The sequence below is a fragment of the Saccoglossus kowalevskii genome, chromosome 14, assembly GCF_978046115.1.
Source record: "Saccoglossus kowalevskii chromosome 14, keSacKowa6.1, whole genome shotgun sequence".
NCBI lineage: Eukaryota > Metazoa > Hemichordata > Enteropneusta > Harrimaniidae > Saccoglossus > Saccoglossus kowalevskii.
In genome coordinates this window covers 20,320,306-20,345,865 of record NC_140654.1, presented here as the reverse complement: position 1 = coordinate 20,345,865, position 25,560 = coordinate 20,320,306, and the positions used below count along the sequence as shown (strand labels likewise).

The following is a 25,560-nucleotide window of genomic DNA, read 5'->3' as shown; positions in this document are numbered from 1 at the left end:
CTCGGGCTGAACCACTTCGTGGAGCGTCGACGATACCCCTGAAGTGGCCGTACAAAAAACGCAGAGAATATCATTTCTTATTAACTCCATGATATCAGTTACATATTCAACTACGTAATTACATAAACATACCTAGAGATTGAACAAACAACTCGGGATTAACACCTTTGTATTTGCTTTACCCGCAAATCACACTGATATCGCTCCAAACTTGTAAATTAACATCGAAATTGTATCGTGGATATATTCATGTTTGTGTGGGACATGAAAATGACGCACCACAGGCGTTAAGATTGTCGAAAAGAGTGATTTTGTGGAGCACCCTGAAGCGATGTTTCACGTTTGAGTGTCATTTGCATACTGAAAACTGGCAGCCATCTTTCCTTTTATACATCTGGAGCCGCGGGTTAAGAGTAATAAAGACGTAGGTATGGTATAGTTTTACAGTGAAATTTAAATGAACATACCTTTTAACATTGTTATGTTAAGTTACAATTTAAAAGATTTTTTTCTACTTTGCTACAATTATTTAATTACACGTAATAAAAACGCAATGCAATATAGAGTTGCATGCTAATCTAATCCAATCGAACGCAATGTTATTATAATTTGTTCCAATGGTCCAAGTCCTTGAAAATACAGTAATCACTATTTGTCTGTCTGTTTATTTTTTTTAATTTATGTGTTATAACTCGAAGGCGAAATGTAGTCGGAGACTTGCCATAACATCTACATGGCAGCAATATTTTAGGAACACAAGATCAAAACTCAAGGTCACGGTATGTTGCATTGTGTATATGGCAAGCTCCATCAAAAGTGGCACACTTGATTTTTGCCCGATTCGCTAGACCTCGATGCACTTCAATGAGAATGTGCTGCAGGTGACGGAATGATTGTTAAAAAAAAAACTGATGAAATCGGCCAGCGTATACCAACCATGCAAGTTTCCAATGCGAATTAGGGTACAATTTTATGATTGAAAGGTAAAAATACCAAAATATATGTTCCTGCTCTTCACTTCACTTCTTCTTGTAATCAAAAACATCACGTCGCAGTCAATCGATATTATTCATATAGAATGATATTTGTCTAAATATGAATGATGATGTATAAATAATAACGGAAAACTAATTTAATTCCAATTCACATCAACGGGCAGTCACATGAATTATTATAAACTCATATTCACCAGCTTGTGACTGTACTCAATACATGAACATCATTAGCAATTATAATTACTGCGATCATCAGATTTACATACACTGACGATAGTATAATATATCCAGACAAAGAAGAATCAAAATGTGCACATAATGTGTCTTTAAAAAATCGTCTTACTGCATGGAATGTTCGTAAAGTAGATTATTACTGGCATTGAAATAATATATGAATGAGAAAAAGTCGATATCATTTGTTGCTGTTCTCTGTGTATGTGTTTAAATTTACTCTAATATACTTGTATTGCATTAAGGGGTAGAACACACAAGTTACTTGCAGCAGTTCTTATCTGTACATAAAATATACGATTGACACATTTATATTATTGTATACATGATGATGTGTAATTAAAATAAAACAGTAAATGTACGTGAACTAAATTATTTCTGGTTCAAATCAGCCGAGATATGGATTGTTCTAATCACTGCAGGATTGCCTTATTAGCAATTATAATAGCAGTGATCAGTTTTACTCGTTGTTTATACACTTACAGCAGACGGAGCAGCATCCTGGTTACCTCAGTTTGTATGAAGCATTGACAATTACATTTTGATTTAATAGAAAACATCGGCTGGTTAGTACAAATATTTATCTTTTTATTATTTAGATTTGCTGTCATGTTCCAAGTGACAATTTGTTTTTTCACACTGCGAGACAGTCTGTTGTATAATAAATTCAGAACAATACGATTTCAAATGCACATTTAATTAATTCTTGTTGACAAATCGGCCAAATTAGGCAAAATATACCGAATATCCAATTAGAAGAATAAAATGCAATCTGTAATATGTAATTAGAAGTTGAATTGACAATCCTAAGTTATATATATAATCAGAATTTTAAATTGTCGCTCAAAGTGCGTACTAAATAATGAAATTCATCTTTACATGAGTTGGATCGGTTCCGGAATGGTGAATAAGAATGATTTTGATGCTTTATAGCCTATTTATGACTTACATTTTGTAATTTTAATCGGATCATGAAAGTAAAAAAAATATCTTGCTTTGAATACGTTGAATCATTCTACAATTTGCTTTGTTACATTAGGTTGTTATTCCGTTACACACTTAAATGCCCACAGCTTTTTTGCTCAAAATACATTTCCAATAACAGTTTGAATTAAAAAATGAAACATTTTAAAACCTTACCATTTCACATCAGGGGAGAATACTGATGTCATTTTGGCATCTGTGACCTTATACTATAATTCTGAATATAATTCAGATACTGATTATAGAAAGGTAATTTAATAACTCTTGTATTTTATCGTCAACATTAACTCCAGTCTCATATATTGGCTTGAGTTCTGTCTTGCAATCATTGAAATCATTTGTCCCCGGTCCGTGGCTAATGACGGCCAGGTAAATTTCTAATATTTTCTGCGTATAACATTTGGATTTTTGACGTAATTCTGACGGCATGTATTCACAATTTAGTTTTTAGCTGTGATTATCGAAGTTATACCTGCGGTGGTTACATTTCGTTTTCAACAATAATATTTTGAAATGAACGACAAAACCAAAATCTTATTTTCAATTTGATTCTTTTCATTTCATTGACGAGCTATGGGATACTGTCACGGGCCTGACGATAAAAGATCAACGGCAAGCGATATCAACAATGTATGCAGTCAGCTGTCATTAGAAATTCACTTAGCCGTCATTGGCCACGGACCGTCCCCGAATAACCAGTTTAGCTGTGCAGATGACATTAGATACTAACAGGATATTTTAGATGTTTGGTGCAATATTACATCTGAAGCAGTATTCCGCCAATATGCCGAATTTCCTGCGTGCAACATTGGCTTAATAAAATATCAGTTGTTGACGATTTGGTCAGGGATATTTAAATTTGTAACTAATTAGGGAAATGCACATTAACAAATTGATTGAATTCAGTACGAGGGTTTTCTTGAATAAAACCCCTATGCCTTCTTGAAATAGTTTGTTCACAATACGTTTCTCAATACGTAATATATAGTTAGTGTAAACATTGGCGCGCTATACCTTATTCTGAAATACTGTCTAATTATTATTCATAAATAAATTTGAAATACCTTTCCATAAAAGCCAACATCTCAATGTTTTTGGAAGGATACAAAGGATTCAGTGTACATGTATAGTCCAATGGAATTAGTCAATGGAATGATTGGATAAATTATTACCCATGTCAGGCCCGCATTTTTTCAAATTGGAATTGTAACTAAATATTTATATGGCATATATTGCTATAGTATCATCATTAAAAAACAAGTATAATCTTACCCAACTTCCCCGTGGTAGTTTAACTAGGCAACATTAGTATATTTCTATACTAACGTTAATATTGTTACAGCAAAAAGTGTTAGAAATGCGTGTGCTTTAAATTCAAGAGTTGTCGTTTTTAATTTGAAGATTTTCTTTGTTCAGCCGCCCATATTTAGGTCCCATTTCAGGTTCATTAGTTGAATCAAAAGTAAATTATATGCAAAATTTAGGTATGGAATAATATATACAATATATACATTTAGGTAGGTAATTAATTTATTTTTTTGTCAATTAACTACTTTTCATAAGATTATTTCACATTCATTCATTTGATACAAATTTGAGGCAAAGAATGACCAGCAACCACAAGTTAGTGATACTAGTAAAATCTACACAATCTTTATTCTAGTTCTTGACAGAATATGAATATATTTGTATTAGTATATGATTCATGTGAATTAGTAATTGTTTGAATAATAATTGCCACAGTGTAATGCCTGCTTATTGCAATTGAGAGAACCACCCACATAACTCACACTTGACAGGAGGTTTTTTCACTGCTAGAATGGGGTAGACAAGACAATAATACTGGAAATTAAATACACATACACCAAAATATCGAGTTAAAGCTTCTGACTTTAATACCTCTCAAATTACAAGAAATAAAGCACAGGAAAATACAATGAATACATTCAATGAAATAGGTGATTGTCTAGCTAGGAAAGTGTGCATTGGTGATAACTCACATTCCAGGATGTAGAAATTGATGACAGTCAATGGCTTCTGCAACACAACAACGAAGAAATTATTCTGGCGGGCACCACTGACAGCAGTAGATCACAGATCAGTTCATACAAGTCCCACAGAATGATGATTTTAGCCTGTATCACTTGTCTCACAATATCGCAGCAGGAATACACGGAGTACACAGTAGAAAAGATGGACCCAACTGTCCTCAGTCTGTCGAATTTATAGACATAAATGGCCCAGATTTAGGGACACCACCTGGGCTTCCACATGAGCCAATCAGAATGCCATCTTGCTAGCAGCTGTGTCACGTAAAGGAGTCAGTAGATCGTAAACATCTTTGGTTATATTTTTCACAAGTACACCTGGCAGATTCAAATTGTAAACAAGTATGACCTGTCAATCACCTTTATGACAGTTATCACACGACAATGCCCACAGTTTCGTCCCATGATTCCATGCACACTTTTATTTGCAGGGCTTGAGATAATATGACAAAACCATAGAATAAAGGATTCTGGCAATCAGCGTAAGAGCAGAGTTGACTTATAGAGGAATATTTGTGTCGGTAGCTACGATGAAATACGATTTGTCATTATACCTAGTATAAAACTATGACACGAGGGTTGTGTTATTTCGGGATCAAAAATAAAATTAAGTCTATGATTAATGACATGAAAAGCAATCTGTTATGCGTTTGTAGTCCATTATAAACATTTATTTTCTCGTCTAATTCTAAAAAGATACTGGAATAGATGATAGCAGGGTAGCTGCAAAACTGATTTTAAGTTATCAAACAACGAATAATTGTGCTTAGTACGAGATGATTCCAAGACAAGGATCAATACAAATAGTTGTCCTATTGGTCTTTGCTGCCTGCATCATGTTCTATTGGCAAGGTAAGATGCCTGTGGCATTTTTAATTGTTGAGCCATATTTAAATATCAATATGTCGAATTTAGAGCAGTTCAATGAAGCATGATAACTGAACAAAGAGTAATATTTTTATTTTCGACTCTTTCGAATTGGTTTCACCAAGATGTAAAACTTACTATAGTCACCTAATGGAGAAAGCTAATAAATTAACATTTCTGGTCTTCGAAAACACAGACATGTTCGCAACACCTTAATCAAAATTACACATTCATATTCAATATACGAGAGCAATAATATTAACGACATGCGCAATTCAAGTTATTGCTGTTATTATAACCCGTGTCTATGCAATTCTGCATTGAGGTACACCGAAAAAGGAAATAATCGTTTTAACCTGAAATGTGGTGACAACAAATTGAAACAGAACAACAATTGATTACACAATATTTCTAACAAAAAAACGCCTTTATGTGCGTCGTCGCTGTGCTGAGACATCGCACTTTATTTTAAGTTACAGATATAAATTACCCTTGCATGTCTATTATATTACAATCTGTCTGACTAATTTAACAAGTCATGGTGCCATGTATTATTTGACAGTAAATCAGATTTTCGAACAGATTTTCCAAAATAAGTCTGGACTTGGAAAATAAAACATTTCATCTACAGAGAGTTGTGTTCCTTTTTACAGTGTTGAAAGTAGATGAAAACATCAATTTTGTTGGCGACACTAAGCACACTATTGCTGAACCAAATAAAAGTAATTTAAAACACGAGGTAAGCATTTCATACATTAACAACTACAACGTCTATATGTTCATTTAAAAATCCGACTTTTATTAATCACCGGCGAACATTATTCACACATTTTTACGGTGCGTTATATATCAGATGGCCATTTTGAAAATAAGCAAACCATTCCTGACCTATGATATTCGATGACGGGCCTGGTTATTCACTTTTATTGCTTATATTTTCTCTAATTTTGAACTGATTTTCTTAGTTTTGTGTAGTTTGGCGATGCTCTAACTTGCATTGCATGAGAACAGTAAGCGACTCTTGACTTCTTCTGGTAAATGTATTTAGAACCCTTGTCCTTTTACTTTCGCGGCGTAATATTTTTTGCTGAATGTTTTAAGGCGTTAATACATAGCCTACCACTTAAAATTGTGCCGTATCCGACTATATTGTCAGTCATGTCATGTTTTTTTACGAGATTGCATTCTTAATTCGGGATAACTGGATAAATCTCCCAAATACACAAAAATTTACTGCAACATTATCATCGAGAAAAGTCTCCATATTCCATCATTCAGGTCTTCGATAGTTTGCATCCAATCCAAGAGGAAAATACCATTAACCGAAATCTTGTTTCTAGCTCTGTGAATTTGCTGTGTGAACAGAATCACCTTGTGATCAGTTCGACGTTTCAGATGACAAACATTATGTCTTCTACGGTATTCATTGAAGATGCATACTTAAGTTCATCAAGGTCATACCTCCAAGATATTAAACAAGTCTAGCAAATTCTTCCGAGAAGTTAGCCAAGAAAATTTCGAAAAAAGAAAAAATCATCATTATGTTAATCATTCCATATAAATTGTTATTTAAATATTTATCAATTGTATACAAATTAGAGTAGTGTCTGTGGTGAAATATCTTACATTGGCAAATTATTATTAGTATAAAGAATTAATATAATAATCTAAGCCATGATGCAGTGTTAAATGCTTAAAGTTACATACCGCAACCTTATATAAACATACATTACTGCAATTTCTGTATTTGGCGACATTGCAAATAATGAAATTATAAAAGGTTGCAAACTTTAATGACAATGACCGCTAGTACGCAATCTTCCCATATCTTGTGTTCACACAAAATATTGATTCATAAATGTTATATGACATCCTTATTTCCTGGTATCTCTCAAGGGATGTGCATATGCACTCGAATCTTATGAGGGCAAATTCCATGCTATGGTTTATACGCTGAAGAAACGGCAACAATACTACAATGTGTCATGTGATCTATGTTACCTCACTAATCGCATCATATTAACGACATAGTGACGACGGAAGATGCTTTGTAGATTTCATCACATGACGCATAATCTGTTAATTGTCAGTCTTAACAACACTAATCACAAGCGTGAAGTTAAAACATAGCATAAAACTTAATCAGAACAATGGGTCATATAAACAAGGGTGGCATAGATTAAATTAAAAAAAATATTTTAGATTTCAATTCCCACATTTTACTCAGTTGATATAACGTCACGTTGTGTCGCTCATACTACCAGAATCAGTCACAAGTCATTATAATATTGTCGAGTGATAAATAAATCGTTACATGTATTATTTCATTACAGACTCCAATGGCAAGGGCAGTGACGAAAAGTAAATATGATCCCAGAAAAGAAAGTGATAGTCGAATAAAGACAGCCAAGGAAGCCTGCAAGCAACATAATGATATATATGCAGACAAGACCAAAATTAGATTTGTTATATCTGAGAAGTACAAATTCATGATAAATGTAATACCTAAGGTGGGTTCCACCACCATGAGAGCAATAGGCTCAACTTGCAATAATGATTCAACAGATACCTGGCAACCAATATCTGTTTCTGACCTTTCACAGTATAACGACTACAAGAAAATTGTATTTTTCCGTGATCCATTCGAAAGGCTAGTTTCCTTCTATTATTATGCTATACACTACACCCGATCAGCTCCATATTTGCATGAGGCATATTTGCCATCACTTGCGAGACTAGATGGATCAGAGCCTACTGACGAAAAATGGAAAACGCATAACATAACATTTCGGGAAATGACAAAGGTTATTACTACAGAGGGTTATGAATCATTCACTCGGCATTTGTGGCCACAATATATTGTTTCTAACATTTGTTATTACAATGCTGACTTTATAGGTCATCTTGAGGAATTATCTGCTGATGGAGACTATTTACTTAAATTAGTTGGCATTAGAGACTCGAATATTTTTCCAGAAATACACCGTCAAAAAGGTCATGACATAATCAATTATACAATCGGAACTTTGCCTAGAAACATGCTTTTCAAGCTTATTGATATATACAAGACAGATTTTGAGATTCTAGGCTACAATTACTCCAAGTACACACATCTGTAGGGAAAAATATTATGTTGCCTCCAACTGTCTTGCTTATGTATACAAGTATGTGTGTTTTAATGTTTACCGATTATTCAACTTTACAATTTGGGTAAGAGACGCCTAACTGTTTCATTTGCTGAAATGATTGATGCAGAAAAAAACAACACTTATCTGATGCCAGTAAATTGTGATTCATGTTTCAGAAACATTGTTCCATGCTGATAAGTGTTATATTTAATTCAATTAACACTTTACAAACTAGACAAAGTCTAAATCTGTGCACTACTTGTAGGAACTACTGATGTTGACTATTTGAATAATATTTTTTTTATAATGATTTAGTGGCATTAATGTGTTTTGGTGCATCATTACATTTTATTCACCAGGAATAAGGAAATTGCAAACATTTAACAACATAAATGGATACAGCCATTGTGAACCTATATAAGAGTTTGAACATGCTAAAAACATGTATTAATTGAAATTGAAATCATCAATCCATCGTAATCATGATCACAAGCAATGCTGCTACAGAAAACTACATTTTATATTTCTGGACGGCGGACCCTGTTGACTTATAATATTACAATTTGAGATTTGAGATTTGCCGAAATATAAAGAGTGTCAAATGTCGCCAGAAATATATACAAACAGTTTTGATTGTTCATCACGATTACATTGCATTGTTGGTTCTAGTCCCTGTGATTGATGCAAAAAAACACTGTACTATTGTTTTAATATGTTAAAACATCACATTGCTACAATTCTGAAATCTTCAGCTAGTAACACAACTGGAACTATTTCTGGACAATCGGATTCGCTTGAAATGTGCTACTGTAGGGTAGTATTGTTCTTAATTTCCTCATTTCTGATATCAATACAAGAAATTATCAGAAAAAAATCTAAAACGAACAAATAAAATATTTGTGTGAAAACAAACCATTACTGTAGCACATTTTAAGCGAATCCAATTATCCCGAAATAGTTCCAATTGTGTTTAGTGCTTAAAACTAGTATGGTGTAAAATTTCAACTGCTAAAATGAGTGGCGTTGATGGTTATGAAAACATGTGGAGACAAGTCGACCAATTTGAATTAAATATTTGAACAATGTAATATCGTATAATAACCAACATGACATACTAAAAAAACACATTGAGGCACACTTGTCACAGGATTTGACAGACAACCTGGATTGTTGGAAAACCCAAGAGTGCTATATTTATCATACGTCAGACCGACATTAAAGCGTCGTAGTCAAGTGCTTAACTTTCATGGTCTTTTGTGTACTCCCATCATATTTCAAGAAGGACAATGCACACAGTTATATATTTAATTGAATTTATTATTAGTAGTACTGTATTTTCACTTATTCGATTATAATGAAATGAATAATTGAAAATATGGCTGGTGGCCAATTTTTTCTTTAGGAAATGTTATTTACTCGCTTAAGACTGACCATTATGTTTGGGTTTTTTTGGGGGGGGGTCAAATTCATTTCCTCCTAGGAAAAGTTGTAAACAGCAATATTTATATAAATATAGTACATTAAATAAATATACAACTATTTTGTGTATATTCAAAACCACATGTTCTACATACGATAATTATTCGAGCATTATTTTGCCCTATCCGATACAATCTCTTGCTTCGAAAAATGCTGCTTTTCATTTGTTATACCAGTCATAAAGACGTGATTGCAATAAAGTGCAATACAGATTTCTTTAATCAAGTCAAAATATGCGCCAATTGTTCATATCTCGCAATTATCCTGCTCCTATTGTGGATGCTGCGGTTGCGCGAGTGCAGTCTTTATCCCAGGATCAATCTTTGTTGGCCAATAAAACTTCGAGTAGTGATCGTATTCTTTTAGTCCTTACTTAACACCCCCATAGAAATAGAATTTGTAAAATTCTTTTTGAAAATTTTGCTTTGTTACAAAATACACCCAATACTAAAGCTATATTTAAGTTATTACCTATTATGGTTTATAGACGATATTCCAACATTAAAGATCGTTTGGTCCACTCAACAGTCCGTAATGCCGACTGTATTGCAGGAACTATACCCTGTAATCGTCAGCGGTGTAATACATGTAAATTTGTGTTTACGACTGACAAAGTTGAGGGTCCCAGTGGTGGATATGTAAATATCAAAAAATCATTTACTCGCACTTCATCTAATGTGGTTTATTGTATTAAGTGTCCTCGGTGTAAAATGTTTCACATTGGCGAAACCAAACGACGTCTATTTGACATATTTACAGAACATCTACGCACAGTCAAAGACAAGCAACTTTATTATCCTGTGGCTAAGCATTTTTGTACTGCATCTCACAAGGGTATTTCTGATATGAGCGTTACTCTGGTTCGATTGGCTAATTGTAACGACTCCAAACAACTGCAATTAGAACAGTCAATTATTTATCAACTCTGAGTGCTTGCACCTGGTGGAATGAATATCTAATTTCAGGCTTTCCACATAATATAATGCCCACGCGGTTCTTTTGTCTGTTTTTTTAGTATTGTATTCCCGTTTCATGTCCTGTTGCACTGACGAAGAGTTGAACTCGAAACGTCTGTCTTGTAGTATTTTACCATTCTCCCACCCCTCGTACTAACTCGTACACCGACTAAACATTTACCGTTGCACAACATTTGTACTGACTGAAATAGTGAAATATCTCCAGATATTTGTTTTTTAATGTATTTTGAGGGTTAAGTTGGAGTATACTACATTAAAAAGCTGTATTAGTGAAATTGAGGTGGTAGTTACACATACCTAATCATCCAGAGCTTGTTAAAGATCTGTCAGAGATATTTAAAAATAATACTGAAAAGCATGTTTTATTTTTGTTAAATCCTGATAAGCTATAATATTTAGAACTGCACATATGGAAATAGTGTTCCTCAAAATTATCATTTATTCTATGCATTTTGTATATTATCAATTTGTATACAACACTGTAAACTAATCTCACTTATATAGATAAACGCATTGTCTAGTAATTTTTATTCCCAGCTATATGCATCATCATTCCGTTAATTCATTTATAATTGAATGCGCATAGAAACGAACTCAACTTGATCCTTATCTGAAGACTATTGACACTATTTATGGCCTTGGTCAATGTCATCGTATCTGTCAGAGAGGAACACTAAATAACAATACCTCACTTTCGCAGTAATGATTGACTTTCACACATCGTCCTCTAATTCCCACTTTCTATGAGGTCATTAAAACAAAAAACAATACACATGCATGTCACAAGGTTCGTTACGGTTTACACGTTGGGTTAAATTTAGTGTTTGGAGAAAAGGTACTATATTATAATACAGCCAGAGGTAGGATTATTTCACAGTCGAGCTAGTAGAATTTGACACACTTACTAACACACGTCAACACTCCATTCACAAAGAGACGCGTGCCATATGTGTGCCGGATATTCATTGTAACCACCTGTTAAGTGATTACCAAGGTGATGGTGCCAGTGAATTGTGAAAGCGGATCCCAACTATGTTTAGTTGTCATGACAATTATTCCAGGTGGGGGACGTTATAAAAGGTCAAGGGAGATGCAGCTGCGCGGAGAACACTCCGAACCGAGGCAGCAGTAGCAGCCAGAGCCAGCATTGTGTTGTGAGTGAACGTGGAGAATAAGTCCATCCCACGTGGTGTGCAGGTTACCTGCCTAGTTGTCAGACGTTATGTAGAGACAGTGGAAGACTGGACTCCTTTTCAACGTGCAGTTCTACGGACCTTCCGTGTTCGACACGAGTTCTACAAAGTATTCTACGAAAAACCAGGCCTGGGTACCAGACTAAATCTACATGTAGCAACGTTTCTACAGCCCGACAGAAGCCGGTAATTATCACGCTCGTTACACACACATTGGGCTAGGGACCATTGGCTGTGTTTTGACTGTTATTTTGGTAATTATTTGTGTAATTTATTAGCTGAATTATTGTATTCTTATTTGCGGGTGCTCTGAAATCGTAACAGTAATAGTTTCATTGTATTTTGTAACAGCCCGTTTCCTGTTTCAAAGTTTCGCGCGCCTGTCGGCGCAGATAAGTAGCGCCGTCTTTGATACATACGTATTTGTGAATCATCCCGGATTGGGGTTGAGTATATGGGTTATCTACAAAACGCCACTGCTTTATTCTGCCCTGACATGACTGTTAATTGTTTCTATTGTACAGTGAATTCATATCTGTGTACTATTGATACCATAAACCGGTTGTATAATTTAACCATCTTTTACGATATTATTGTGCATTTCATTGTGTGGGGTCTGGTACGATAATAATTTATACAGAGGACAACCAACTCATCAGCTGGCTTATTTTGATATTTTAATCAGTAGGGTGTCAAAGAACCCACAGCACGAGGTGGAGGCGTGCCTCTTATCACATCTGTGGTCGGATGCTAGCCTGACAATGCATATTATGTGAGCATAGAACTTAAATGTTAATACAAATTACTATGTTGGACACTTTTTCATCTTCATATTTTACAATCCATATCTGTTTCAAGACATCCTGAGAATTTATCTTAGAAGCATAATAATACAACGACTATATTTGGTGTCACACTTTGCTCCTAATTCAAATTATACTATTTCTAGCAATATTTGTTATTAATAAATCCTGTTCAGCATACCTTTTATTCCCCGACATCATATTCAATAGCTAATTATCAAGATCTTTGTTGAGTGAGAGCGCCATTGACTGATGAAAAAGGATCTTTTGAAAGAATTAGATATATCTGTTATTTTCAATCTAATTTATTCAACAGCACCTCTACCACGAGGTCAATTCAAATCGAATTTTTAGAGATACCAAACATTGGCTAATATTTGAATAACCAATATGAATGTTTTTCTATTATTAAAGTAATGGGCCAAATGTTAATTAAATGTGATGAATTTGAACAGTTTACAAATTCGGCAATTCGCATGCTGGAATTTTCATCCATAACGAGCGCTTTGCTCCAAGGCGCTTATATTCAATATTGAAACTCCAAACTAATTAGGCCCGTGTATAGTTCCAATGCCCCTGTTTATCAAGTTTTATTATGTGATGATTAATTCTTAAAAAGTCAATGGAAAAATGAAAGTTAATTATTATGCAAACTAAGTAATTATTATGGATGTTTATGAACCGAGAGCTAATTACTTACAATATTATTTTAGTGCATTAACGTACCAAGATTTATTGACAAAATATAAGTACCCCGGACACAATTGACTAATTATTATGCAAAGCTTATAATTAAGCACATATTTTATGTAAAATATAATAATACACATATACATACATACATACATACATACACACATACACACATACATACACACATACATACACACATATATACAGACACTAAATGCAAAGACATCCATTATGTGCTTTGCGCACAACAAGTATAGTGATTTAGAGGGTTTATCAAAAGCTTCAGTTTAAAGAGTGATTGAATCTTAGCTTTGGTTCTTAGCGTTGTTGTCGCCCTTGACTCTGTCATATCATATCTTGTGGTTGCAATAACAATTTGTATCTTATCATCTTAAATTAGGTAATCTTTGCAATCTCGTCAAGATATCAAGCACCGTTAATTTTGGTATAACTATCTAGTACGATTTCACTGAAATAAAACATTTATCCATCCCAATCAGTTTTTCTATGTTGTCACATTAAATCCTAGCAGAATGATTTGACTACCATACGCTGTTTATATCTGAAACAGTATTCTACCGATATGATGATTATCTTTTGAGCATCAAGTATATTTACTTTTTGTATGATTCGTTTGACTAGATTTAAACAGCTCTGACTATACACTCGGTGAAAATGCAGACTAGTAGGATGAAAGAGCATTAAGAAATTGCTGATCTAACCAATACAACTTTGGAGTACAACGATTTTAAGAATTGTGTAAACCACTTACGCTTTCTTGAGATAGATTTCGTTGAGCATTACACGTTATTCTGAATACCTTTCTAATTAATAATTATATAGAATTTTGCAACTGGGGTTACGTAAATAAAGTAAACATATCAATGTTTCTTGGTGGACCACTATAAACAAGTGCACATTTTCAACCTTCAATGTAATTAATTAAAGGAATGTGATAAATTATTAACCATTTCAAAATAGTTTCATAGAAAATAGGTTAAATCTTACCTTATTTCTCTTGGTAGTTTGACAAGGCTATAATCATGTAATATTTTCCAACTCGCGTTAATGTCTTTTTTACAGCAATTTTCACAAACCTCCGTCTTCCTAGACTAACATTTGCATTCACGAAAATAATGCAGAATAAAGTAAAATTACCATATATTTGATTAAGAACTAGGGCATGGTGAACGGCACGCATTCCAAAATGTGCCGTCAGCCATCGTTTTTGAAAAATTGCAAGATTGTCAACTAACAGAAAATTGGTAAACTAAACCGGCCTGAGAATAGAAATTTGTTCAGAGCGTTCAATAATCCATATTCCTTTCAGAACTTAGCCACATTTTTAATTAGGATGCTTTGAACTATTACACCCAAAAAAAATACTACCCCGCAAGTTAGATTACCCTTCAATTTGTTATTCTTTTTTACTGACCTGACTACTTAACTCGCCAGAAGGAGTGGTGTGTCTAATAAATAAATAGTTGTAACAATGATTTCCTCTGTAGTCATACATACACTTTATGTGCCACCGAATATCGCAATGAATGTTGCCAAAATGAAAATAAGAATTTAACTGTCAGCGTTTGAAAATATTCTGAAGTTGTACATTTTACCTCAAGTTTAATGAACTATCATCCTGTTCTATTTTGAGTTAAAGTAGCATTTTGCACTTTACGTTTAATTACTATACGTCTGAGTACTTGTTCGAACATTCCTAAACTTCTTATATAGGATAAACTATATCACCAACAGTTGCGCATTGAAGTTATTCATACACGTTATTTTGTTTACGGTAGACACAGAAGCACGTTAGTGATTATACAAATTAGAAGCCCTCTACTTAATGTAGACTTTCACACGGCACAAACGCGTTTCTTAACCATTTTGTACTATAATCACTCATTGAGTTAATAAGGTGGAAAATACACAAGTATGGGATCGCTTCAACAGCAGCTACGCAGCTACACGTCTGTCAATACGATCACCATAGGTTGTTGGACCCAATCTCAAAGATAGGCTTTTACCTGTGAGCTATCAAAACACTGCACAACATAATAAAATAACATTCATGAAATATTCGGAATGCCTGGTCTTCGTTGTTGTAAAGTGAATAGGGCGTGGGCACCGGTAGTATTGTGTTGCCACACGGATATCAGTGGCAAAAAAAAACGTTTTTGTATCAACATTGTCAAATAAATATGTAGATCACCTTATACATGAATCACACCACCATAGAAATATACAGCCCAAACAGACATAAACTAATTAACTGGTTCAGTACAAAAATTACTATTAAATTTAGCCACTATAGAGGATAAGTCATTCACATTATGAAATGTACGCAAATGTTATAAAGTTTAAAATATTTGACAGGTATGTTGTACAGTAGACGACATCCATTTTACATGGGGATTTTACTGTTATTACAAATATAATGTCACAATAATATATAAATAAGATTTGTTGATGAATATATATGTACTTTAATATGATACCATAGTTTATGTTGGTTTGTTTGTTGCTTTTATTTACATTTAAAACTTACAAATATATGAATCATTGTGTTAGTTAAATTTATCTTACAACAGAATATTAGTTTATGATAATTATCACACAGCTCTAACACAGTAACGGACAACAGCAAATCCGCTAACTTGTCTTAAATTTTGACATTTTGGCTAGTTAGTTTTTTGTAGGTGTTGAAATTAGAAATAGGTAGGTGTTAAAACGTCACAAGATAGAAATAAATGTTTTTAAACACACTTGCATTGTTCCAAACCGTTGATTGGTAAAGATTTTTTATGGAAAATCATGAACAGAATAAATACGATAATATGTAAAATAAGATTTATCTTTATGAAAAAATTTGTTTGAGAATAATGGCAATGTAAGCATAGGTAGCATCATCGAAAACAACGTGTTATTTTCTTTTAGTAATATTAATGTGTCGATTTCTAAAAAAAAGTCTGTCATTCTGTGGCACGATTGTCTGACATGGAAATAACTTTATAGATGATAAATATTAGTTATTGATAAATATATATCAGTGACTAAACAACTTCTGCCTATCACGTGACTAAATTTATTTTTATTTGAGTGATTAACCTCATAATGAACAGTTTTTAGTGAGACTGATTTTGATTTATGTGAACTGCATAGTATCAACAATTTGTTTTTCTATCTAATTCAAAGAAAGTCATATAGATTTAGATAACTAGAAAAGACGATTAAAATGAATAATTCTGCTTAGTACGAGATGATTAGAAGACAAGGATCAATATACATAGCTGGTGTATTGTTTTTTACTGCCTGCATAATGTTGTATTGGCAAGGTAAGATTCCTGCAACATTTTTAATATTTAGTCTCAATTGTATCTCAATATTCCCAATTTAAATCAGTCTGATTATTTACTAGAATCTCAATATGCTAGAAATTTGGACTTGAACAAATTGCTAACCGCAATAGGTAACTCAAGAAAATACAAACCATCCGACAACATGATTTACGAAATTTATTTAATAGTATTACCAACAGAAGAACAGGCTCGATCAAGTAACATTTGAATGGAAATATAGATTTACGTCTGTGCTTCACGAATAATTTTCGGAAATGGAAAACATGTAAAGTTGTATTTTTTTCTGCTGAATGTATAAGGCCAATTTATTTCATGTTCTACCCTTCTTCACGACTGTCAAACCCATTTTGTGTACAACTCCAGGGTGCAGGTACGCGATTGAAACAAAAATTTGATGATATTGACTAACATTTCCAGTACGACCTATTGTATGTACTTTTTCTCTTCGCTGGGCTGAAAATTAAAATAGTAAATATAGATTTGCTCTTCTTAACACATTTATTTATTATTTCAATGATATATTGAATAACATATTTTGACTCAACTGTCGGGGTGATGGTTTCGAGTCGGATTGGGTTGGTGCGCGTTCTGTTTCGGACCAGGAGTGAGAGTGAAACGGCTTAATTCTGCAGTTGGGGAACTTTTGACTCACTTGGCTTCAGCTTGAGGGACCGGGTCGTAACGCTTGCAGACGCACACAATGATGAAGAAACACCAACATTACTTAATTATAAATATGTATTGATAAGATAAGAGGTGACTTTTAAATACAATGGTTGTTGATACTTAGGCTAACTGAGGGCAAGATAACGGATTCGTGTAGAGAGTTGGCTGTGTTGCGGCGTGTCGGGGAAAAGACTGGATCTGGATTAATAATGTTCATTGTCTCAGCTACTAATCTTCTATAATGATACGGGTAACGTTGTCAATGAGAGCTGGTACTTAACAATTGATTCGTTAAACATATACCATGACAAAGGAACATAATTCAGCTGGCGACATATCTAATAGCGACAGTGAATAGCGCTGGAAATAAATATACGGAACTGAAAAATATGAAACGTCCTCGTTTCAGGTATCAACTAAACTATTACATAATATACACGAAAAACTGCTAATAACTTCCTAACACAACAGTAACTGTTGTTACCTATTTCCCATGTTTGTATATGTAACATTTTACATTTAAATCCAGGTGCAGAAATTGACTGCTTAATTTTGTTTTATTTAAATGCAGAGTCGGTATTTGCAAATTGAGATATTATGTACAAACGCATAATGTAGGCTCGCGTATATTTAATATTAACGCTCATATTTTCGATAGGTATTATGTCAGTTCTTGTATCTTTCTAATTCAAGAGTATATTTTTTGCACATGTTTCATCTCCTGACCCATAATTCTTCGAATTCCCTGTAAAAGCAACAAAATACAGGCGTGTAGTTAACCACACAATGGGTCACATAATGTCACATAATTGTTGCCATGATATAAACCAACTCCAGACAAAAAAGATAAATAATATAATAATGGATCGCGAGACAGATTTTGGCAAAAAAACAGAAATTATCTACTGATATCAAGTTTTGTGTGAGTAATCGTACGCAAAAAAACAAGTGATAGTACAATATCATAACTTAACATAAGCACCAACTATGAATCCTTTTCTGAACAAAAATCACAGTAATACACTATATTACAACTTATCTGAGATACAGTTTGTTTGCAGCTTTTATTTTTATTTTTCAGTCAGAATGTCAGTAAGAATGTAGATATCACTATCACATGCCAATATATGATACAATCCACAGGCAGATAGCGATAGACCATAACATAGGCAGGATATTCACACCATTCCTCATACATATGGAGTTTAGAATTCCTGCGATTCGCGCATAAATTAGCAGCACAATGGAAATGATAATACCTCTATAATTCGCATTGCTTCAATTGAATTTGGCAATAATATTGTACGTAAATTAACAACACAATGGAAATGATAATGTCAACAATTATTACAGTATTTCTACATGACAACACCACATCCTTCCATGGTCGAGCATATTAGCCACATAATAGCAACAATGACCACGATAATCAGTAATAACAATGTTATACAACACTGACAATGTCAGCAGTATTCGAAAAACTTGCAACACAGGAGCAGTGGGACAATGTCAGCAATACACGCGTAGATTAATAAACACACCGTACAATGTCCGTAAAATAACGAAATCAGTGGCGGCGGTACCGGAGGTTGTGGCAGAAAAAAAAAAACGTTCGGCCGGTCGCCCTTCAAAGATCAAAATGAAACCTTTAAATTTTGTGTCAATCAAATTTGCCTCTCGAAATGCAGGAAATAGCGTTTCTAGAGGGTCATGCAAAATGTAGTACAAAATTGACACTCGGTTGATTGGAGGCGCTACTTTTAGTGCTTGATGATGTTGACTGTTTAATCATTCAATGTATTTTCTAAATTGAATTGTAGGTTTTATAATAAGGTTTTAAACGTTTGGGCATTGATATGTGTAATATAGTATTATAGTGAACTGGGAATTAATATGATATAGCTAATTTTGAAACATTATAACGATCATGTATAATATGTCAAAGGAGTTGCAACGATATTAGTGGCCCATGCTGAGAGGTTTGATAAGCTCGATGATTCACATATGACGATTTGAAATTGAATTGAAATAGTATCCTGGGTGTTGTGTTATATTGGTATTTGCGTATTGTTTTGTTTTGTTTTAAATTCTTGATTGCGCTAAAGAAAGTCACGATTTTTTCCACAACAGACTGCTCTATGTTGTCTCAAAAAACTGGCCAATTTGTCTTTGTTTGCTGATTGTTAAATTATGTCAAAGAAAAGGATAGTTACAACAATGCAATAGACTATGTTTCATATCACGAAAAATTCGATGGTTCATTGGAAATCATGGACTAACGTTTTCTGAACCAAGAAACAAATTAGAAACAGTTAATAACACACTGACTCAACCAAACAAGGAATTATTTTACAAAGAATAATTTGATGAGGTCCGTTGGTATCAAATGAACATTGCCTTTGTGAACTTCAAGACTTAGAAGAATTAGAATATTTTAAAGTATCATTTTTTTGATATTGATAAACTGCTAAAATGGAAACATTTTTAGACAAGTCAACAGTCAAATCAAATTTAGAAATATTATAACATATAAGTTAGCAACCAAGAGGAAATACTAATTGCAAGATTAGATTATAACAGAAACACATTGAGGCGTATTACTGACTCGCACGCCCCAATGAATAATTGGTGATACTGCTTTGATAGTGACAGCAGGTATAACACTATTTTTAGTTTGTTTCAACGAAAATGCTCACCAGTCAAAATCCCAAAATAAGAAACGTATAAAACCCGTCAAATTTAAACACGATTCAAGTAAATATATCTAACACATAACCAAACGACAACAATGTTGATTGAAACCGTAAAACAAAAATATGAGCGTCATTAACTAATTACAAGTAGCAATCGACTATTGCGAATGACAGATGGCGAAATACGATCATGTTCGTGATTCATTAAAGTTAAGGTCAAATATATTTGATTTGAAATATATATAATTTAGGTTGTTTATTATAGTCTAAAGTCGGTACTACTTTACGGAATGACGTAAAAAGTGTGTATTGACATATCATGCAGTAATCATACCACAAAGTGATATCACTCACTGGATGATTTTACAGCGTTCTTTCTATCACAGACGAACGATGGCTGCTTAAATACTGAAAAAAAAATCCAATTCAATTTCTAGTAATAAATTAACTCCATATGGTATCAGCAAATTAATTAGAGTTTATTTGTAATATATATATATATATATATATATATATATATATATATATAGCTGTGACAATTACTTTAAAATTTGACTGAAAAATATGTACAAAATCAAACCAACTATCACTGATGAAAATAGCCAAATGCTGTGAGAAATTGAGTGGAAATTCATGTTATTAGTATTTCACAGTTTATTTACAATCATCACATTTATATACATGTATGTATACATATATGTGGTTACGATAGAATAATATCACAAATTTCGGCGAAAACATGCATGTTTTTGTTTTTTGTGCGTGTTATACGATAAGGGTCAAGTTTTTCTTTTCAATTTTTTTTTACATTCTTTGTTGTTGTAGTTACATGAAGAAATCGTGACCTTAATACAATATGTATATTGTATATATGTCGTTGTATTCCAACCAATTCTCTGCTAAGTTAAAAGTCACGCCAATTGCTAATACCTCATATTTTCACACAGTTGTATCAATTATGCATTCATTTCACTCACTGTGAAAACACACTTTGATATTTAGAAAAGGCAACACTGCACTCTTAAAAAATACTATGAAGATACATTGTTTTTTTTTCAACAGATTTTAGCAATAGGGCAGCAATGCAATAATAAAACTTTATTATATAGTGCATTTTAGCGAACATATACCTGGCATTTTTTATTATTATATACTTCAACGCAAGTATATGCTATAAAGTAAATTCAATGGATAATGGATACCAAAAATTGATTTGCAAAATAAAATTAGCCATGACCTGTGCCTCCAACAATATAGAAACATTAGTTTTAGCTTAAAGTCAAATAAATCCAAGCATGCAATGTACATATACAGTTTTCAGTGTGCACTACACTGAATATTTTAGATGTAATTGAAATCAAAAATCACGAAATCGAATACAACAAATTATAACATATAACGGAACAAAGAACTTTTCAAGCATGCAATCATTAATTTTGCCAGCCTGAATGCCGAATATTTGGTGTCAGTGCCAAAATGGAAACACAGTGCATTACAGTTCATAGGAAATTACACAATTTTACAAGTATAATACCACTCGAATCTGAGATTTAATGGCGTCCATTCTAATCAATGTTATATATGCAACAGCTCATTTGGATCTACAATGACAGTTATTATAGTTATAATTACTTCTATACAATTTATAGTTATACATTGTCACTTATAGTATTAAATAAGACAGTAAAATTTGATATTTGTATGCGATCTCCTGCTTTCAGTGGTGCCCTCCAGAATAACAGCGTTTCTCTGCCAGCAAGGCTCCTGTATTTCTTCGTCATTGTGTTGCAGAACCCATTGACTGTCATCCATTTCTACATCCTGGAACTGTTTTCACCTGGGCAATTCCCAGTTGTAAGTCATGGAAATGATAATGGAAAATGATTCTTCTACATACTAGAGGCTGTTTCCACTGAACCGTGCCTTGAGTTATCTCCAGCAACCCCACATCACCCCATTGGCAACACCGCTCGTGTAAAACAGTCCTATAGCTCAAAACACCAATATATTGATACAGTAACTGCCTGGACAAGCTTGATATAACATTACTTTTAACCCTCTCGTTTTGACTAGATATTCTCTACACTGTACTTGCTGACCTGCTCATCGTCATGATAATGCTAATGTAGCTTCTAATTGGCTATGTGGCCACCTGGGATTCCAATAATTCTAGCGACAGCCATAATATAACAATTTTAAATAGTTAGAATTTCATATCATATGATTATAAACGAGCCTAAACAAAATGCCAAAAAAATACAGAAAATCACAATTTACGCACAAATCACGGAATGCGTTGTGATTATAACCTTCTACAATATACATGCGCAATATGGAAGTGATTCAAATCTTAATACCTAACTGTCAGAGCAAGTGTAAGTACGCAATAAACCATGAATTGAGACTAGAGGCAATTTCTGTATATAATGGAACAGTGATTCATTTTTTGTCATCGCTAGCACCTGTTTATAGTTTATTTGGCGACACATTTAATGCTATTACTAGGATCTGTATATAAGCCGTATTGAGGATGGACCTGCGTATAAGTTCTTTAGATGGGATTTAATATTATATCATTTCTGAGACCTGTACATAAGCTGCCTTAAGGTGATACATTCAATAACATTGTTAGAATCTGTGTTTTATAAGTTCATTTTTTTTTATTGTCACTGCAGGAGATTTTGTGACTATGTATATATTTCAAAAACACATTTAATGTCTTTGCTAGAATGATCTGATGTGGAACACATCTCATATTATTACTAGAACCGCATATAGACTATCATTTATTTGTATCTGGAACCCATTTATGAAATAAATTATACACCTGTATTTGGCTGAAAAAAAGGACCACAACTGGGTTACCGCAACTTGGATACCCCATATATTTGGGTAAAGTGAACAAATTGCTTTAATGAACTACAATGTTTTTAAAAAAATCATGAAAACAATGTAACATATCCACTTAATTGAATAAACAACATTCCTAAAATTCCTAATTCTTGACTAAAAGTAGCAAATCAAGTTTGTTGAACAAATGACGAGTGTGTGGCCAAATCATGGGTGGGAGGGAAAGAAAATGAGTATTTCAACAATTCACCACACTAAGAAAAGCCACTTACATGTGTCTGCCTTGAAGAAGACTGGCGTTACACCTCGCGCAAAGAAGAGTAACATCACACTACGCACATCAGCACCGTTGATGGCGCACTATCGCTTGTGTTCCAGACACAAAGCATATTGCTTCCGCAATACGTTATTATCATAGAGACCTGTATATAATCTGTCGATAGGAATATATGTTATGTCATTGTCAGGACCTCCTTAAATCTGTCTTGATTATGGAACACATTATCTTTGTTGGAATGTGTGGAATGGTGTATTTTCGGTAGGTTAGGGATACATGTAATGTCATTTTGAGAACCTGTTTGTAATATGCGTAGTGGAAACAAGCTTGCTGTCCTTGCCACGTTCCTTATATAACCAGTACAGATGTGACACATTTAATAAACGAACCAAGGGATGGCCAAAGATAAATATGTTCTAATTTGTATAAAAGATAACTTCAATGTGTTTTTTTCCATGTTACACTTGGAGGTCACTTACTAATGCTACTCTTACCTAAAAGCTGATACCCGATATGTGTGTAGTAAAAGTATGATTTATGTAAACTATGATTATCCTTAATGAATTTCTGATGAAGTTTCAAACTCATGAAAAATTCGTCCATTTTCCCATTTGTTATATGGCTAGTCAAAAGCTGCAAAGACCAGCTTCTTATGTTGCCAAATGCAATGATCCTGAACAGCGAAAATAATATTCGAATGTCATATACTAAACATTAAACTTCAGCTTTTTAATGACTTAATACACCAAACTGCTGAATATAAATAAGGGTTATGTCTGAAATATGTCTGGACTGTCCAGCCTCAAATTGATTCCACATGACCAATTCCTGAATTTTGATCAGTTTTCATTTCTCGACCGATAATTTGATTATTTATTAAAAACGTGCTCATCAATATTCAACAGCTGCTCTGACAACATTAACGCCGGCTTGGGTTTGTAATTTCAATTATGTTTTTAAGGCTTACTCTCTGCACTAAAACACCATTAGCTCGGTGTTAGAAGACGGCTGTTTTTTTTAAACAAGTGGAAATTTGTTAGGTATCTGTTTCCAACTTGGAATAAACGATATCATCACAATGAGTCAACTCACACTGGTTAGGGATTCTTCACTGCAAGAATTGGGTATAGAAGACAATATTACTAGAAATGAAATACTAATACACCAACATATAAAGTTAAAGCTTCTGGCTTTAATACCTCTCAAAATAAGTACGAGAAACAAAGCAAAGAAAAAATACAATGTATAAATTCACTAAAATAGGAAATTGCCTATTGTAGAAATGAATGACAGTCAATGGCTTCTGATGATTGTAGCCAGTATCACTTGTCTCAAAATATCGCAGCAGCAATACATCTCAAACATTTCATGCCACTTCAATGTACCACAAAATGTGTAAGGTACAATGAACCAATACTATATTTCTGTAATTTTTATGATGATATGTCGATACTGTGTTAAAACCTCGGTTGGATACATAGACATATTATTATATAGACATAGATTATATTATCAGCAATAGTTTATGTTGTATGGCTTTGAGTTGAAGGACAAATGATACATCTGGTGTTATGGTGTAAACAATTAAAACAATAACCAAAAATGTGCTTATGATTAATTGTGATCAAGCTGAAAAGCGTTTACGGCGAGCCTTTTTCTTCCAAGTGGCAAATCAGATGTCAATGTCGCTCAAAGTATATAATATAAATACTAGTTGACAGTTGCCTTTGTTTCAAAGATTAGAGTAATTATGACTCACTATGGAACATTGTGTACCCAAACGTCATTGTGAGTTCGCACAAGTGCCCCCAGGAGCACATGTCTATAAGAATAAAATTAGAACTGATGAGAACTGAGAGAACGGATGACATGCCTGTCGCAAAATTTTGGTAATTACGATAGAAAAATAACAGATGATGCAGATGCCTAAATACCTCCGTATTTCATCAGAATTAAAAAATAAAGAAACATAAAACTGTTCGACGCAGAAACTAAAATTACAGAATGCATACTAGGGCTCCTGTCTTGCTTTATAAGTCAAAATTAGTTCTACAACATTTATTTTCAACGAACTGATCTGTCTAACTCACTACTCGAATCGCTAAGCCAGTGCATGTGTATATGTCCCACTGCATGGGCACATGTAAAGAATGAATGGAATCGGTCCACAGGATTCTGAAATATGACTCTGGGCAGGCAGGATGACGGACGGACGGACAGACGGACACACGGACGGACAGACTCAGCAGGAACTCACGGAAGGTCGGGGACATGTATCCTAACATGTATGATCTATGTACTAAATTTGAATGTAAAC

At 33.7% G+C, this 25,560-nt stretch overlaps 2 protein-coding genes across 2 annotated transcripts in view; both read left to right on the top strand.

Annotated features, from left to right (window-relative positions):
- The first annotated feature begins 5,034 nt into the window (after positions 1-5,034).
- LOC146734540 (carbohydrate sulfotransferase 14-like) lies at positions 5,035-8,244 on the top strand. Its single transcript, XM_085507505.1, has 3 exons — positions 5,035-5,110; positions 5,779-5,864; positions 7,459-8,244. The coding sequence occupies exons 1-3, from the start codon at positions 5,035-5,037 to the stop codon at positions 8,242-8,244; spliced, it is 948 nt and encodes a 315-aa protein (XP_085363631.1).
- Positions 8,245-11,833: 3,589 nt separating this feature from the next.
- Positions 11,834-25,560, top strand: part of LOC146734539 (carbohydrate sulfotransferase 9-like) — a 40,120-nt gene continuing 26,393 nt past the window's right edge. Inside the window, exon 1 of the mRNA XM_085507504.1 lies at positions 11,834-12,088. The gene's annotated coding sequence lies outside the window, so the exon portion shown is untranslated. The remainder of the gene's footprint in view (positions 12,089-25,560) is intronic.